The 17,528-nt window shown below is 37.7% G+C and overlaps 1 protein-coding gene across 1 annotated transcript in view; it reads left to right on the top strand.

The window, feature by feature from the left end:
- The window catches only part of IPO11 (importin 11), a 295,618-nt gene extending 279,219 nt beyond the window's left edge, over positions 1-16,399 (top strand). The window contains exon 28 of the mRNA XM_006876193.1: positions 16,235-16,399. Within this exon, the coding sequence (XP_006876255.1) occupies positions 16,235-16,399 (165 nt within the window). The remainder of the gene's footprint in view (positions 1-16,234) is intronic.
- The last annotated feature ends 1,129 nt before the right edge of the window (positions 16,400-17,528 follow it).

Here is a 17,528-nt window from a genome sequence, read left to right as displayed (position 1 = left end):
AAAAAAAAAAAAAAAGATCCACACAGTGGTTATATTAAAAGTCCATCCACAAATGATGACAACATTGAGCATGCACGTGAAATGATTTAGTTGAATATTCACGTGAAATGATTCTGTCGAATAGATGAGTGACAGTGGATTATGTGGCAAATCATTTGCAAATCAGCCATGGCTCTGCCTATGAAATAATCCATGACAGACTTGGGTTTTGAAAAGTTTGTGTGAGATGGGTACGGAAACAATTTATGGACGAGCGTAAGCAAAAGCATGTAGAGCTCTCCAAACAAAATTTGGACTGATGCTTGAAGGAAGGTAAAACTGTCTTCAAAAAAATCATTACTGGTGACAAGACACAGATCCATCACTATGAGCCTGAGAGTAGATGGCAGAGTATGCAATGGAAACAGCCTCAATCGTAGACCAAGAAAAAGTTAAAAAGTCAACCATCAGTTAGAAAATTGATGCTACAAAGCCAGTTTCTCTAAGCAGACCTTATTCTGTTACTTTCACGGCAGGCTAGATGTATATATATCTTAAAGTAAGGTGTTTTTTTTTTTGTGTGTGTGTGTGTGTGTGTGTGTGTTTGTGTATGTGTGTTTGGTGTATTTTTTTTATTTGCTTTAAAAAAAAAAAAATCCCTCAATAAAAACTTTTGATCAGAAGAGGCTTGAGTATACAACAAAGCCTGTAAAAGCCAGTTCCTGTGTAAAACTGAAACTTGTCACAGGAAACTCAGATATTTTCCACTAATAGAGAGCTCTAGAAACATGGTAAAGGCTGCACCCTGCCAAAGGCTGAAAATTTGTGAGACCTGGAAAAATAAGGCAATGCCATGAGTTATGTTTCTTATAGGTTTCACTGTACGTAGTCATGGGGAAGCGGCTTCACGTCGAGTTGTCAAACTTGGTGTCTGAAAGAACTGCATTGCCGTTATTCAGGAACTGAACCCTCTTCCCCCATCACTATTTCCTTCTACTAGTCAGTCAAGTATAGATCAACTACTTCCAGTTGATACCACATATCATGCTAGATTTCTTCAGACTAGAGCCACAGAGATGTTTTCTTTTTACTTTCTTTTCCCCATTTCTGTCTCCTCCCATTGTCCTCTGTTTCTCTCTTTTTCTCTCTCACATGAGTGTTTCATTACAAACAATATTTAATGGCAGTTGCTTTTTACCATGAATAACATTTTTATTGCAGTACTAATTTTCATGTTGCTGTAACCTTATTATTTAAAAAATGTATATTTTACAGAGATCATGATATATTATTTTTTTCTTTGCATCTCTACACTTGTTGTTAAGTGCCGTTGAGAATTGGTTCAGAATCATAGTGGTCCTGCATAGGGTTTCTGAGGAGCAGCTGGAGGGTTTGAACTGCTGACCTTATAGTGAGCAGTCCAGTGGACATAAAAAGCCATGAAATGTTTCTAGAAAATCATGTTTTGTTGTTATTGTTGAGTGCCATCAAGTTGGCTCCGACCCATAATGACCATGTGTAGGGTTTCCGAGCAGCAGTTGGTAAGCTTGAACCACCAACCTTGCAGTTCAAATGGCCTTGCAGTCTGGCACATTAACCCACAGTGCCACACCAGGACTTCAAATCATGTTTACATGTTTGTAATTACTAAATGAAAGTTTTAAACATGGCATATATTTTATTTTATCTGTTGCACACACACACACACATATATATTTAGTTTTTATTGTGGATTGAGTGAAAGTTTACAGAGCAGATCATCAGTTTTAGATTCAGCATGTTTCATTACAATGATTATAATCCCCTCCATGTACCATCAGTTAACAGTGTTTCTCTCCATTCATTTTAACTTTTTTTTTTTTTTTTGTCAGAACCAAGCATATATAATAATTTAAACCACCAAAGGGCACATTCTGCAATTTTGCCTGCTGGCCGCCAGCTCTCAGTCCCTCTCTTTCCATGAATCTAGAATCCTCAGCTGCTCCCTCTCTCCATGTCCCCATCTCTGCCTCCATCTCTGGTGTTGCTGCTTCTCTGGATAAGGTCCCACATTCTGCTTGTGCTTTTCTCCCTTGGTGGTCCTAGGGTCCTCTATTTCTGGACTGCAAAATTAACTACTCCCTGTTTTTGTTACAAAACTCTTACCTTTGCAATTGTGACAGTCACAATTAGTCATGGTAACAATTATTCACTATTGAATAATTGAATCCTCTTCATCTTGTCTAGATGAGTCTCTTTTTACCAGACCCATCTTGACAAGATGAAAACTGTTCAGTGGGGACTCTATCTTCCTGCACACACTCTTAAACTAAACTCCCCCCTTGAAACTTTAAGCCAGTCACTTCGTGCCTTTATTGCCCCCTCATTTTAGGTAGCCAATGTCTAAGTTGCCCATCCCTATCTACCCTGTGCATTGACACTTGATGTGAAGACTTTTTCCCTCTCTGTTGTTATTTAGAGCTACTACCTCCATGAGTATAGGCCAAGTTCATAAAATTGTAGCAATTTCCCCTCATTTCCTTTATCAAAAATTGTTTTTTTTAATCTTCCTGTACTCTGGTAGCATAGTGGTTATGAATTGGGCTACGAACCGCAAGGTCAGCAGCTCAAAGCTACCAGCTATTCCGCGGGAGAAAGATGAGGCTTTCTGCTCCTGTAAAGATTTACAGCCTCGAAAACCCTGTACAGGGTTGGTTTGAGTCGGAATCGACTCCACGGCACATAACAACAACAACAAATGGAGTTCTGATCATCAAGGCCAGGTCAAATGTGTACTGTCTGCAAGTTTGGGTGTTCTTATGCATCTCCCCTCACTTCATATCAACTGGATGCTTCAGTCTCAGCTCTAGCCTCTGTGGCTATGTCCTTGTTCATGGCCTCAGTGTCCCCAGGTCCCACCATGCTTTGTACCAGCCAGTACTTCCTCTTCTCTCTCATCTCCAGGTCAACAGGAGTCCATCGAATGTGGTTGAACTCAGCCCAGTTTTTCATTGCTGCCTTTCCCCCTCTTTGACTCATCAGTAGACCAATGTGATCATCAGCAAGCTTACCTGCCTACTAATGTGTTCCCTTTGAGTTTCAGACTTAGAGGGGTGGTTTGTTCTGAGGAAACTTGATTGTTTGCCTTGATGGCTTCTCATTGAACAATTTGCTTATTCTTGTAGTAAGCAGTCATACTGCCATTTTTGTTTTGGGTTTTTCCTGATGATATTTCTCTGAAGATGATGTATCTTCTGTTGCTCTGGCTGCTCCAGATTGGTCTGCTTGTCCTTTCTAGTGGGAATGTCCCACCTCAGAAGGTTCTGGATGGCATCAGGATTCTACCTCTTAAGGTCCTATACACTGCAAAGGCTCCGCAAGAGCCTTTCACTGGGCAAGTTGTAGAACCCCTTCTAGGTATTCCAATACCTATATTTTGTTTTAATGTGAAACTATATGTTGATGTTTTGTTGAGTTCATTGGAGATTTTCTTAAGTTCTAAAAATTGCCATCCCGGCCCCCCACCATTTTCTATAGCAGTGGTTCTCACTCTTGGATGTACATTGGTATAACCTGGGGAGCTTTTAAAATATCTGGTATGTCAGTCCAGTTACATATGAATCTCTTGGAGCTGGACTTAGACCTCAGCTTTTTAAGTTTCTCTGAGTGATTCCTAGTATGCTGCCAAGAGTGAGAACCATTGTTCTGTAAGAATTTGGGGATTTGTGGAAGTTTCCTTTCTGCCTTCATCTTTAACGTGAGTTTTAAGTGAGAAAATATCTATGTAGAGCCTAGCACATGCCTCACATGTGGTTACAATTTAGTAAATTACCAAATTCAGAAGACTGTTCAATTTTTGGGTATTGGAGAAGTCACAGAATTTTTATTCCTATGTAATTGTTCTAATGAAGAGCATTGCATTATGAAATAAACATGAAGAAATAACCAGATGGTATGTTGCTCAGATAAGGGCTTGAGGTAATTACTTTAAATGATTAATTGTTATTTGTTTCAAGTACAGATTTGAAGTAAGGTGAAATGCGTAATTAGAATAAAAGTAAAACTAATACCCAAAGTAAAAAACAAACACCCAAGTAATATGGCCCAGGAATGATTGTGAAAAATAATATTAGTAAACTTAGGTTATAAATCAGCTGCTAAATTGGTTTTCCATCTTTGTCACTGAGACATGTACATACTGTCATTTTTATCTTATAAAGTCTTGGTCCCAATTTTTCTACATGTAGCAGTGTAAAGCATTTCATTTTTTATCATTAGAAATTATAATCTCAAGACAACTATGGTGGTGATGATAAAAGTCTCAGATGGCTGCCTTGGAATTTGGATTTCACACTGGTATAATTGATGATGGAATTTTCATTGCAATGCCCTATAAGATTTTTGGTCTATTGAATAGTTAGTGTCTATACATAATCTACCAGGCTTCATAAAAGTGCATCATTATTCTTACAAAGATGTTCTGCACTTTTACAGGGTGAAAAACAAACCACATCCTCTTTAGCAAAATTCCATATGAAATAACTTTATAGTAAGTAATTTCTGAAAAATCACAGTGCATATGGAGGCTTAAAAATATGAGTAATAATATGATAATGCCGCATAACTTGAGAAAAATGAAAGATCAGCTTCACTGAACTTCTGCTGGGTGAAATAGCTGATTAGTGCAGTAAGATATAATGGAAAACTTTGTTTCAAAAAATGAAAATCTCAAAGAACAAGAAGAATCCATCCTGATAAGTAGCACCACAGGAGCTAGAATCTTGCATCACCTTTAAAGACTGCACATGATGGTATACAGGAGTTATTTTGTCTTTAGAGTAATCATCTCAAAACCAAGAAATATTGAACTACTTATTAAATTCAGTGTATAAACTTTTGAAGTATGTCAGCCAACTTACTAGCACCTAATTTATCTGGCACAGCCGTAGAGTCAGAAATTCTGGATATACATTTGCTAGTAACTGATGCTTGTAAGCGTTCCTAATTTAATCTAAGCCATTTAAATGGAACTGTGTCTTAAATTATCACACTTCTTTGAGGGTACAGGTTAAAGGGGGTAGCTACAGAGAGGCATACAGAAGTAACGGAAAGAGAACAGAATGGAACTAGAAGTTTAGAAATCTATACTCTAGTTTTACTGATGTCATTAACTTGAAAGTGCACACACACATACACACATAACTTGGATGCCACTCAGGGTTTAGGGATATCAGTTTTTCTTATCTCTAATATGGTGAAACTTCAGTCTCTCATACTTCGGAAATGTTATCAGGAGGACCAGTCCTTAGACAAGGACATCATGCTTGGTAAAATGGAGAGTCACCTAAAAACAGATGGATTGGCACAATGTCAGCAATAATGGGGCTGAAGCTTAACAACAATTGTGAGGATGGTGCAGGATCAGGCAGTGTTTCCTTCTGTTGTGCGTAGGGTTGCTATGAGTCAGAACCAACTCGACTGTACCTAACAACAATATGAAATTGCCAGTTTAGCTGCTCTGAAAGTCTATAATTGAAGATTTGTGCAAGTTAATTGAGATGCCTGGGGTAGTTTTTTCACATACCCAATAACCACAGAGTGAAGTACTTTTTACATTCCTGAGTTCGTTTTTTAAAAGAACATTTAATTGTTTGATTAATTTTAGATTTACAGAAAGATAGCAAAGATAGTACAGAGTTTCCATATGCCCCTCACCCAGTTTACCGTAATAGCAATGTCTTACATTAGCATGCGAAGGGAATTCTGGTGTGGTGCTTTAGACTAAGCACTGGACTGCTAACTGCAAGGTTGTGAGTTCAAACCCACCAGTTGACCCTTGGAAAAACCCATAGAGTATTGCTGAGTCGGAACTGACTCGATGGCCCTTAGCAAAACAGCTTTACCAACATTGTTACATTACTGTTAACTAAACTTGAGACTATTCAGATTTTACCAATTATTTCATAAATGCCCTTAGTTCCAGAACTTAGTCCAGAGTGCCACATTTTGCATGTAGCATATGTATTTTAATAGTTTTCTTTCTCTTCCATTAATGCCAGGTTATCAGCTGATCTTCTATATTGCTTTCTTTGTTTCTGTTGTTCTTAGCCTCTCAAATTTGTGCATATAAGTAAACAACTCTGAACTAGACACTGAAATAGATAAGATTATTAAAACAACTTATTAGAAATGTGTGGAAAGAAGAATAAGCAGTTTCTGATTTTAAAAAATTCTACTATGAATAATCTTGATGAATTCTGACACATGGTTGCCTGAAAAACTATTTTTGTAGTTCAAAGATGTTTGGAAATTAATTCCTTGTGTCTCCTCTCTCCCTTCAGTGTATTTTTGGTGACTGAGGTTGCCAGATTACTTAGCTCTCTAGATTGTGATATTATTGTTGTGCATGAAAGTTGGCGAATCATTCATTTTATAGGTATACATAATATTTATTGAAAAGACAATATTGATGGCTATATTTAATGACTGCCTATCACATGCCAAAATAGACACATTGAGTTAAAAGTTGGCTTCTTATACCATTAATCCTATGGAGCTACCGTCTTGTGATTTTTGTACTTAGAAACTGTTCATAAATGGTGATAATGTTATGGTAGAAGAGAAAAACATTAGGCAAAATGTTGGGTTTAATATAAAGACTCTGGAAATACTGTGGAGAATCACATTTGGTTGCTCAGTGAAATGGAACACCATACCATAAAAACATGAGAAGGTGTAAGAAACTAGAAATGAATATTCATATACAAAGAAGGGTGGTAGTTTTTTTCTTTTTCAATTGATGGAATTACTTTTCGTCACATCTTAAGAATACCAGTAGTGTTTGTGTATGTAGTTATCATATAGTGGTTGTCAGAGTAGGTAGAGGAGGGAGTGCATGATCACCACATTTTAAAGCTATATGCAGATATAATGGATGTATCAGCCTCTGAGTCTGGGACAAAGTACATTGTATAGAGTTAGAAACTGATAGGTAGTGGTTACGAATTGGGTTGCAAACCTTAAGGTTAGGAGTTTGAAACTACCAGCTGTTCTGCAGGAGAAAGATGAGGCTTTCTGCTCCCATAAAGATTTACAGCCTCAGAAACCCATACAGGGTCACTATGAGTCAGAACAGACTCCATGGCACATCACAAACACAGCCTCAACACACAGGACCAGGCGTGACTTCATTCTGTTGTACTTAGGGTTGCGATGAGTAAGAACTGACTCAATGGCACCTAGCAACATAACAACTCCAACATACAGTTGGGATAGAAGTGTGGCAGCCATTAGTGCATTGTGAGTATACACATATGGTTTCACGATAAACAAACCCAGTCAATAATTGTGGGTTTTTTGCTATAAGTTAAGATTAATTAGAAATTTAAAAAAGCATAGCAGTTGCTTTATATAGTTCCTGTGTGACATAAATTTTATGTATTATTCTCCAAAACACCATCTAATTGGTAAACATATGTAAAGATTGTTATTATTGATACACCATTAACATTCTCTTATATAGAATAATGTATTCATCTGTTTCTGGAACATATTGTTGTTAGGTGCCATCAAGTTGGTTCTAACTCATAGTAACTCTATATACAACAGAGCAAAAGACTACCTAGTCCTGAGCCATCCTCACAATTGTTGTTATGCTTGAGCCCATTGCTGCTGCCACTGTGCCAGTCCATCTCATGGGGGGTTTCCTCTTTTTCTCTGACTCACCACTTTATCAAGCATAATGCCGGGACTGGTGCTCTTGATAGTGTGCTTCTAAGGGGCACTCTGGCTGTACTTCTTCCAACACAGATTTGTTTGTTCTTTTTGCTCCATGGTACTTTTAATATTCTTCTCCAGCCCCTTACTCCCCCCCCCCTTTTTTTTAAATGTTTTATTGTGAATTATATGATAGTTTACATGGGAGAACATTAGCTTTACATTCATCCTATCATATATCATTTCACTGCCATGGTTACAGTCCCCTCCATGCACCATCAACCAACCAAAGGGTATACCCTGTGAGCCTGCACCCTGGTCATCAGCACACAGCCCCTCTCCCTCTCGGATCTAAAGTCCCCAGCCACTCCTTCTCTCCATGTCATCGTTTCTGCCTCCATCTCTGGCATCACTGCTTCTCTGGGTAGGGTCCCGCTCTCCACTCTTCTCCCTTGATGGTCCCAGTGTCCTTCGCTCCTAGACTGCAAAGTCAACCACTCCCCTCCTTTTGCTACAAAATGTCTACCTTTACAATTCCAACCCTCACAATCAGTCCTGATAACAATTACTCATTATTGTATCACAAGAGACCTATCCGCATCTCCTATTATCAGCCCCACCCAGACAGATTGGATACTACTCAGTGGAGATTCTACCTTCCTCCACGCCCTCTGGATCTGGGTTCCCTCTTGAAAGCTTGTAAGTCAGTCACTTTTTGCCTTTGTAGGTCCCCCCCCCCCCCTTTTTGTGTAGCCAATGTCCAAGTTGCCCATCCCTGTCTTCACTGTGTACTGAGGGGGTGGGAATTTGTAAAGATTTGTTGTAAAGATTTGTTCACTCTTTTGAGCTACTGCATCCATAGGTGTAGGTCAAGTTCATCAAATTGTATCAGATTATTCTTTTTCCTCTTCTTTCTCTCTTCTAGTTGAGATCTGATCATCCAGTCATTGAAGCCAGGTCAAGTGGGTATTATCTGCAAGTGTGGGTGTTCTTCTGCATATGCCCTCTCTTCTTATCAACTGGACGCGTCGCTCTCCACTCTAGTCTTCTGTGCCTATGTCACTGACTCTAGGCCCAAGAGTCCCCAGGTTTTGCCACACTGCTGGCCAACCAGGTCTCTACCTTCGTTCATAAGAGTCTATTGAACATTGTAGGGCTTAGGTCGCAGCTTCATTGCTGTTTTTCCCTCACTTCTCTTTATTGGTGACAAACGTGGTCACCATTCAGAGCGTGTATTCCCATTAAGTTTTAGTCTCGGAAGAGGATTTGTCTTGAGGGGACCCGACTACTTTCCTTGATGTCTTCTGGGCGAACAACTTGCTTGTTCTGGTAGTAATCAGTTGGACTGTTCTGTATTTTTCCTGTCAGCCCCATAACTCTTATGTATCGATTCTTCTGTGGTCCTCCTTATCCATTGTAGAACTTTGACATGCATATGAAGCTACTGAAAATACTATGGCTTGAGTCAGACACACCTTAGTTTTCAGATTAGTATTTTTGCTCTTGAACACTTTAAAGAAGTCTTGTGTAGCACATATGCCTAATGCAGTATGGTTGATTTCTTGACTGCTGCTTCCGTGAGTGAGGATTTTTGTTTACTTTATATTGAAGTGCAGCCCATACTGAAAAGTTTAATCTTTGATCTTCATCAGTTCAGTATTTTTAAGTCCTATTAGCTTCTAGCAAGGAAAGTTGTATTATCTGCATGTTATAGGTTGTTAATGAGTCTTCCTCCAATCCTTATGTCACATTCTTCTTCATAATCCACCTTCTCGGATTATTCACTCAGCATACAGATTGAATATGGTGAGAGACTGCAGCTCTGACATATACCTTTCCTGATTTTAAACCATATTCAATCTGAAAATCCGAGCCTCCAAGGAGCACTCTGGGTGTACTTCTTCCAGTACAGATTGGTTTGTTCTTTTGGCAGTTCTTGGTATTTTAAAGATTCTTCTCCAACACCATAACTCAAATGCATCAATTTTTCTACGGTCTTCCGTAGTCACTGTTAACTTTCTTATGCATATGTTGTTGTTGTTAAGTGTTGTCGAGTCGATTCCAACCCATAGCGACCCTGTCTAGGGTTTCCAAGAAGCGACTGGTAAGCTTGAACCACTGACCTTGCGATTCAAACGACTTTGCAGTCTGGTGCATTAACCCACAGCACCACACCGGGACTCATGCATATAGGTTATTGAAAATACCATGGCTTGGGTCAGGTGCACCTCAGTCCTCAAACTGACATCTTTGCTCTTCAACACTTTAAAAAAAGTGTTGTGCAGCAGATTTGCCTGATGCAATACATTATTTGATTTCTTGACTGCTGCTCCCTCAAGTGTTGATGATTGATCCTTGAAAAATGAAGTCTTTGACAACTCCAATCATTTCTCCATTGATAAGAATGTTGTTTATTGGTCCTGTGGTGAAGATTTTTGTTTTCTTTACATTGAGATGCAATCCACACCGAAGGGTGTGTTCTTTGATCTTCATCAGTAAGTATTTTAAGTCCTCTTCACTTTTAGCAAGCAAGGTTGTATCATCTACATATCGCAGGTTGTTAATGAGTCTTCCTCCAATCCTGATGCCACGTTTTTCTTCATATAACCTAGCTTCTTGGATTATTTGCTCAGCATATGGGTTGAATAAGTATACTGAAAGAATACTGTCACACACCTTTCCTAATTTTAAACCATTCGGTGTTCCCATGTTCTGTTTGAATATCTGCCTCTTGGTCCATGTACAGATTCCAGGATCCACACAATTGAAAGCCTTTGTGTAGTCAATAAAGCACAGGTAAACATCTCTCTGGTATTCTCTGTTTTCAGCCAAGATCGATCTGACATAAGCAGTGATATCTCTCATTCCACAGCCTCTTCTGAATCTGGCTGGAACCTCTGGAAGTTCTCTGTCAGTGTATGCCTGCAGCCGTTTCTGTATTACCTTTAGTAAAACTTTACTGGCATTGGTTATCAATGATATTGTTTGATGGTTTCTGCATTGCGTTGGGTCACATTTGGAATGGGCACAAATATGTATCTCTTCTAGTCAATTGACCAGATAATTGTCTTCCAAATTTCTTGGCGTAGAAGAGTGAGTGCTTCCAGTGTTGGAAACGTTTTTTCAAAGATTTCAGTTTGTGTTCTATCTATTCCCAGTGCCCTGTTATTTGCCAATGACTTCAGTGCACCTTTGACTTCTTCCTTCAGGATCATTGGCTCTTGGTCATATGCTACCTTGAATATTACAGTATGTGTTATTAAATATACAATTATCAAGAATATATATATATATATAAAACGACCTTGTATATCATGTCCAAGGAGTGGCTGGATAGGAGTCCTGGCTTGGCACTGGTTAGGATAAGCACTGGACTGCTAACTTAAAGATCAGCAGTTCAAACCTTCCAGTTGCTCCTTGGAAACCCTATACTGTATGAGCTGGAACTTACTTGGTGGCCCTATCAGTTTCAAACTACATACAGTGTATTTTGTCCCTGACTCAGGGGCTGATACATCCTACATGATGGGATGTACTGCATGTACTTGTTGACCCGTAAGAACAATATTTATGGATAACATATTCCTGATAATTGTATATTTAACAACACATACTGTGATTATATAAAATCCAGAAAAAGTCAGTGACGTTGGGAAAGCGGCAGCTTTGGATAGCTTTCTTTACTAAGAATAATTGGAATGCTAACTTTGGAAAAATTTAAGAACACATCTGGAAGGAACACTAGAAGTTTCATTTACTGACTGTCTAAGTTATGCACTGCTGCTTTAGCATGAATACCACCGTGGATGGCTTTAACAAACAAATTCATTTTCTCACAGTTAGGAGACTGGAAGTGCAAATTCACAAAGTAAGCTCTGTGGGGAGACTCTCTTTCTGTTGGTTCAGAGTTTAGGAAAAGGTCCTTGTCTCCTTTCAGCATCTGTAGGCTCAGCAGTTCTTGGAGATCTCCGTGTATTTTGGCATCAGTCTCCCTACCCCCAGCAGAGACCTGGGAACAAAGGATATGTTAAACTTGAGCTCTTCTTTCTTGATGGTAGTAGGTTCTCTCTGCTTGTTTCACTCTACTTTTATATCTTGCAAGATAAAAAGTGTTGTAAAACCCATCCAAGGAAAGTCACCTTTTATTTGGCACTTCAGAGTCACCAGCTGCTCCTCAGAAAACCTAGACAGGGTTATTGGGAGTTGGAACCAACTCAATGGCTCTTAATGACAACAATATCCCAGCTATATTCCTTTTTCAGAAGATTAGCTTATAACATCAGCTGACATCATAGAGTAGCATTACATAACTGCCACATTAATTACATCATCACATAAGTAAGAAACATGGCCCAGCCATATTTTTCAGGGGGACACAATTCAGTCCAGTACACCAAGTTTTTTCATTTGAATACATCTTATATTTGAAAGGATATAAGAAAATAAATTGAATTATCAATTAAAATATTCTCATAAAGAAACACCTAAACCCAGACAGCTTCCATAGTGAATTTATGAAGCATTTAAACAAGAATTAATTACTCCATCTTGTTGGAGGATCTTCCTCTCTTTTGTTGATCCTTCGCCTTATCAAGTATGTTGTTTTGATGTACTTCTAAGGAGCATTTAGGGTCAAGACAAGTTTGTTTTTTCTTGGGATAGTCTATGGTACTTTTGATATTCTTGGTCTACACCATAGTTCTTTACAATCTTCTTTATTCATTGTCCAGTTTCACATGCATATGAAGCCATTGAAAATATCATGGCTTGGGTTAAGTGGATCTTACTCCTCACACTGTTTTCTTTGCCCTTTAATACTTTAAAGAACTCTATTGCTGCAGATGTGCTTGATTCAATACATTGTTTATTTGATTTTTTGACTGCTGCTTCCCTGAGTGTTGATTGTAGATGCAAGCAAAATGAAGTCTTCAACCATTTCAATCTTTTCTCCATTTATCATGATTTTATTTATTGGTCCAGTGGTGAAGATCTTTGTTTACACTGAGCTGCAGTCTATACTTGATCTTCATCCTGTTCTTCTCAAGCAAGCAAGTCTGTATCATTTGCATATTACAGATTGTTAGTAAGTCTTCCTCCAATGCTAGGTCCTTCATATAATCCACCTGCTTGGATTATTTGCTCAGCATACAGACTGAATAAGTATGGTTACAAGGATACAACCCTGGTGCACACCTTTCCTGTTTTATTGAAACAACTTACCTCTTGGTCTAAGTACAGGTTCCTCATGAGCACAATTAAGTGTTCTGCAATATCCAGTTCTTCATAATGTTATCCATAGTTTGTCAAGATCTGTATTCATTGATGATATCCTTTTTGTAGAAAATCTTAAAGAAGTGACACACACACAGTCTAATAGAACTAATAAACAACTAGCAAGGTTGCAGACGTAAGATAAATATAAACAGTATCTGGGAACTTGGGGACTTCTATAGAGGATTAATAGGGACAAAACAGAAATAGAATGAAAACGGGGACAAATGTGATGTGATTCGATTGTTAAGTGGAATTTTGAGGTAGCTGTAAGTGATCTCAGTGTCACACAGTCATTTGTGTGCATCTGTAATGCTGACTCTAGGAATCTGACTTCCCCAACTCCCAATTTGGTGATGGAGTGTGCATTCAGGAACCATGAGAAGGTAGGAAATCAACCAAGGTAGAACCAGGCATCCTTTGATATTCCATTGGACTAGTTGGTGGCATTTCTGTGATTCCACAAGTCATGTTAAAATAATATGTTTTTTAACTTTTCATGTTGAGGTATGTGTAGATTCACATGTAGTTGTAAGAAATACAGAAAACATATCCCATTTTCTTCAATGATAACATCTTTCTTACTGTATTTTTTTTTTTTTACGTTGAATCAGAGAATTAATTACATAGGTATTTTTTACATAAGGTTAATAGTTCTCTAAAAAGGCTCTCAGTAATTGACTTCTCCATGTTTTTATGGTGACTATATGAACTATCAAATTCAAAGAAATGATACCTGGATTTTTAGTGGGCACAGTAATGATTTGATTCTGCTCTAGTGAAGAATTTTCTCAATCTATTTCACCTGTTTCTTGAAAGGAGATTATTACTAGCTACTTTTAATAAATATCTGTCACATGGCAAAATAGACACAGGTGTTTTGGGAGGGGGCCTTAAAAAAAAGTCATATATAGATATATATAAATATGAAATCGAAGACCTTTTAAGGTATACAGTTGGAGATACTGTCTCTGTCTTAACTTCTTTCCTCCACAGTTCTCCTTCCATGATTAATTATTAATTTCCTCCATTGTTTATTACAATACTGTTGTAGTCACATGTAATCCTGGTGGGTTCTAGTATGGTAATGTTTTTCCCTTTTATTTATCTATTGGAAATTAAAGTATGGAAGTATGATAAGTTAACTGTGTACAGTTTTTTATAGCAAACAAAGAAAGCATTTACATCATACTCTCATATTTCATTTAAGTAGTTAGAATGGCTTGCTGAACATCAATTTCAAACTCAGTTGCTTCTTACTTGTAAACAGATGGTTTTAGATATAGATAACTTTTAAATTTGTTTACATGATATTTCAACCAAGTCCACACCCTCTTTTGTAAATTTGTTTATTAATTAAAATACTGTTGAACATTATTGCATGTTGCTTTAAGAGAACAAATCATTCAAAGTGTTCATTTTCAGTTTCTGCATTTTTTTTTATATAGAATATTTTCAGGCATGTGCACATAGACCTTGATGTGCACAGTTCTTGGTGTTCTATATCCTGTCCATCTTCTAGGGAAATTGCAGTTGCTCTTTCCTTGATTTATCATGTAACCTTGGAATGGTCACATGCTGGATTTCACATATTTCAAATTCATAGTGCCTGTATCTCTGCCCTTCAGTTACATTTTCCATTTGTAGTCATTATTTTAAAATGTCTTTATTGTGCTCAAACTGCACAGGTGATCCAACTACTTCATATACCTAAATCAAACTAATCATCCCCAAGGAATGAGAAAGATTTCTGTGCAGCCAAAATCTCATGCACTTTCCTTAAAATGAAGCCGTGCTTTATTGTTCAGCTGTATTGATATTTAGAGAAATGCACTTTAAAGCAATGGTGCTTTATCCTACAGGCCACACCAGAACTTCTTACATCGGTATATGCTTGTTGTTAAGTGCTGACGAGTCGGTTCAGACTCATAGCAACCCTGTATAGAGTTTCCAAGGAGCGGCTGGTAAGTTTATGCTGCTGTCGTTGAGGTTCACACTGACCTTGTGGTCCAGTGCATTATCCTGCAGCACATAAACTGTAGGAAAAAAACTTGCTAGCAGTCTTTAGGTCATCTTGGAGTTGCATTGTCACTGAGTATCTGGTTGTTATTCCTAATGATAGTCCTGAACAGCATATTTAACTGCTCTTCAGTATATTGTATTCTTTTTAGAATACTTTCTACCAAGATTTGATCCAGTATCAGGTGCTAATAAAGTGGTTTGTGCCCTTTATGAATTCTACCTCAGACAGATAACCTAAGAAAATGATCTGAAATCTAGGGAGGAGAGACTATACGTAATAACATGGAACAATGTTTGTGATAGGCTACTCAGTAAAATTATAATGAAAATGTTATTTAAAATCTATGATCACATCATCATGCCTATATCAGGAAACAATTGTGACATAAATCTAATGGACTTCAAAAAGTTCGTGAATAAATTAATTCTCCTTTATTCCATTTTTTTTCACAAACTTCTGAAGCCCCTTTCCCCTTGTAGATACTAAAATTCTTGAATGTGTTATGGTAGAATTTTTTTAAACTTAAGTTTGGTAAACACTAAACATTGTTGGCATATGTTATACTTGTATAATTTAAAAAAAAAAAAATATATATATATATATACTTTAAATGTTTTACTTATATATTTTAATTTTTGTGATAATATTAATACATTTATATATATATGTATGTATCTGTGTGCATACCACTAGCACAAGAAAAAGAATTTCTCATTCCCTTTATGGAGCACAATTATGAATTATTTTGAATTTCATTGCATATATTTGTGTTTTCCAGACATCTCAGTAGGGAGGAAGGAATCAATTTTATTTCTTTCTTACTAGAAGTGTGATATAAATTTAATTAGTGTAGCCGTCCATGCTAGAGCATCTTTTCCTCTGTAAGTCCTGAGGATGACATGGAGTTGCCACATCGCTCTCTCATCTTCTTAATGATAGCCCTGGTGGACCAGTGTGCTTAAGTTCTCTTCAGCCTGTTTTCGTCCTTTTAGGATGCTTTCTACCAGGGTTTGGTGATTTACGTGGAAGAACCCCCAATTCTTGAGAAATTAGGCTAATCATAACTACTGAAACACAGAGGAGTTTACAGAACTAAGGTTCGATTAATTGAATGAAAGTTTGACAAAATTTTCCTCAGTGAGACTATTTTAGAATATAAGAAGAGACACAGAAGTAGTTTTGTTACTTCAGAAGAGATTGCAAAGAATTTTAAGTGATATTTTTTGCTTTCTTTGACTAATTTTGCCTTTCCCCTGTGTCCCCCAGCTGGCCCTAAAGGACCCTGTGCACACGGTTTCCCTGCAGCAGTTCATCTACGAGAAGCTCAAGGCACAGCAGGAGTTACTGGGAGAACAAGGTTTCCAGTCCCTCATGGAGACAGTGGACACAGAGATTGTCACCCAGCTACAGGAGTTCTTACAGGGATTCTAGGGAGCACATGACAAAATTGTGGCAGTTTCCGGTTTCTGAAACAAGCGGAATTGCCCAGGCTGCCATCTGTACATGAGAGCCTGCTGTGATGATGAAGAAATCACTTGTGTTTGAAAATAAAGAAGCAAAGACCATACATTTTTTAAAATACAGAATTCAAAGAATAAATGTAAAATGCCATATAACTAAAATCACAAACCTATTCCTCAGAAGAATTTAATTTTATATTTATGAGGGGCCCTGTGTTTGCTAGAGATACATATGATGACAATAGCTGCTTAGTTTCCTGTTAAGAGAAGAAACTGTTTGATCATCTCTTAATCATGTACTCTTAACACTTAAGACGAAGGTTAATGTCTGAGATTTTTGCAACCAAAATTAGTTACATTTGACTGCCTTACCCTTTTTTTTTTTTTAAGTAATGAAACTTACAGGTTTGAAAAATGACAAAACTATTCAGATGATGCAATTAAAGACATTTGTACACCCGACAAAAATATATAAATAGTGAGAAATAGACATTACTAAGATTATCTTGCAAGGGAGTTGTTTTCATCTGACCTAGAAGACATGTTTTATCAGAGAAATGCTTTTAATTTTCATTATAGTACTTTGATAAGGGTTAGTAACAAGTTTTTTTCTCATTTAATTTATAGTAACTGTACTTAATCTTTACATACATATTGTTAAGGCCAACAAAAGTGAACCCATGGTACTGGAGTTCCTGTTGGGAGACCTCTGGTCGTGGTTTGGTCCTAGTACTTAGTTATTTTGAAAGGCCAGCATCCCTGTGAGCACTGAGAAAGGCCAGGCAGCTAGCCATCTACTCTGCTGTGATGTGACTGCCTGCTCCACATTCACAGCGTTTGGGTTTCTCCATGATGAGGCCTGGGTGCACCTCAGAAGACCCGTCAGCAGTGCCCAGATAGGGGCTGAACTTAAAAGGCCAAAACATGCCAAATTCAGCAGGGTATCATCACAGATGTGACCAGTCTTCCTTATTCCGTCAACACATAATACCAAAAAGGGAAGAGGAGAAAATAAAGCCTTACTTCGTTTTGCTTGCCATTTGTTGTAAGAAATGTTTGATGCATTTTTCAGGAAATAGTCAAAAGCAAGGTTGCAAAAT

Source organism: Chrysochloris asiatica, unplaced genomic scaffold (assembly GCF_000296735.1).
Source record: "Chrysochloris asiatica unplaced genomic scaffold, ChrAsi1.0 scaffold00362, whole genome shotgun sequence".
Lineage (NCBI taxonomy): Eukaryota > Metazoa > Chordata > Mammalia > Afrosoricida > Chrysochloridae > Chrysochloris > Chrysochloris asiatica.
The sequence above is the reverse complement of the archived record's forward strand: the minus strand, read 5'-3'. Positions and strand labels throughout refer to the sequence as shown.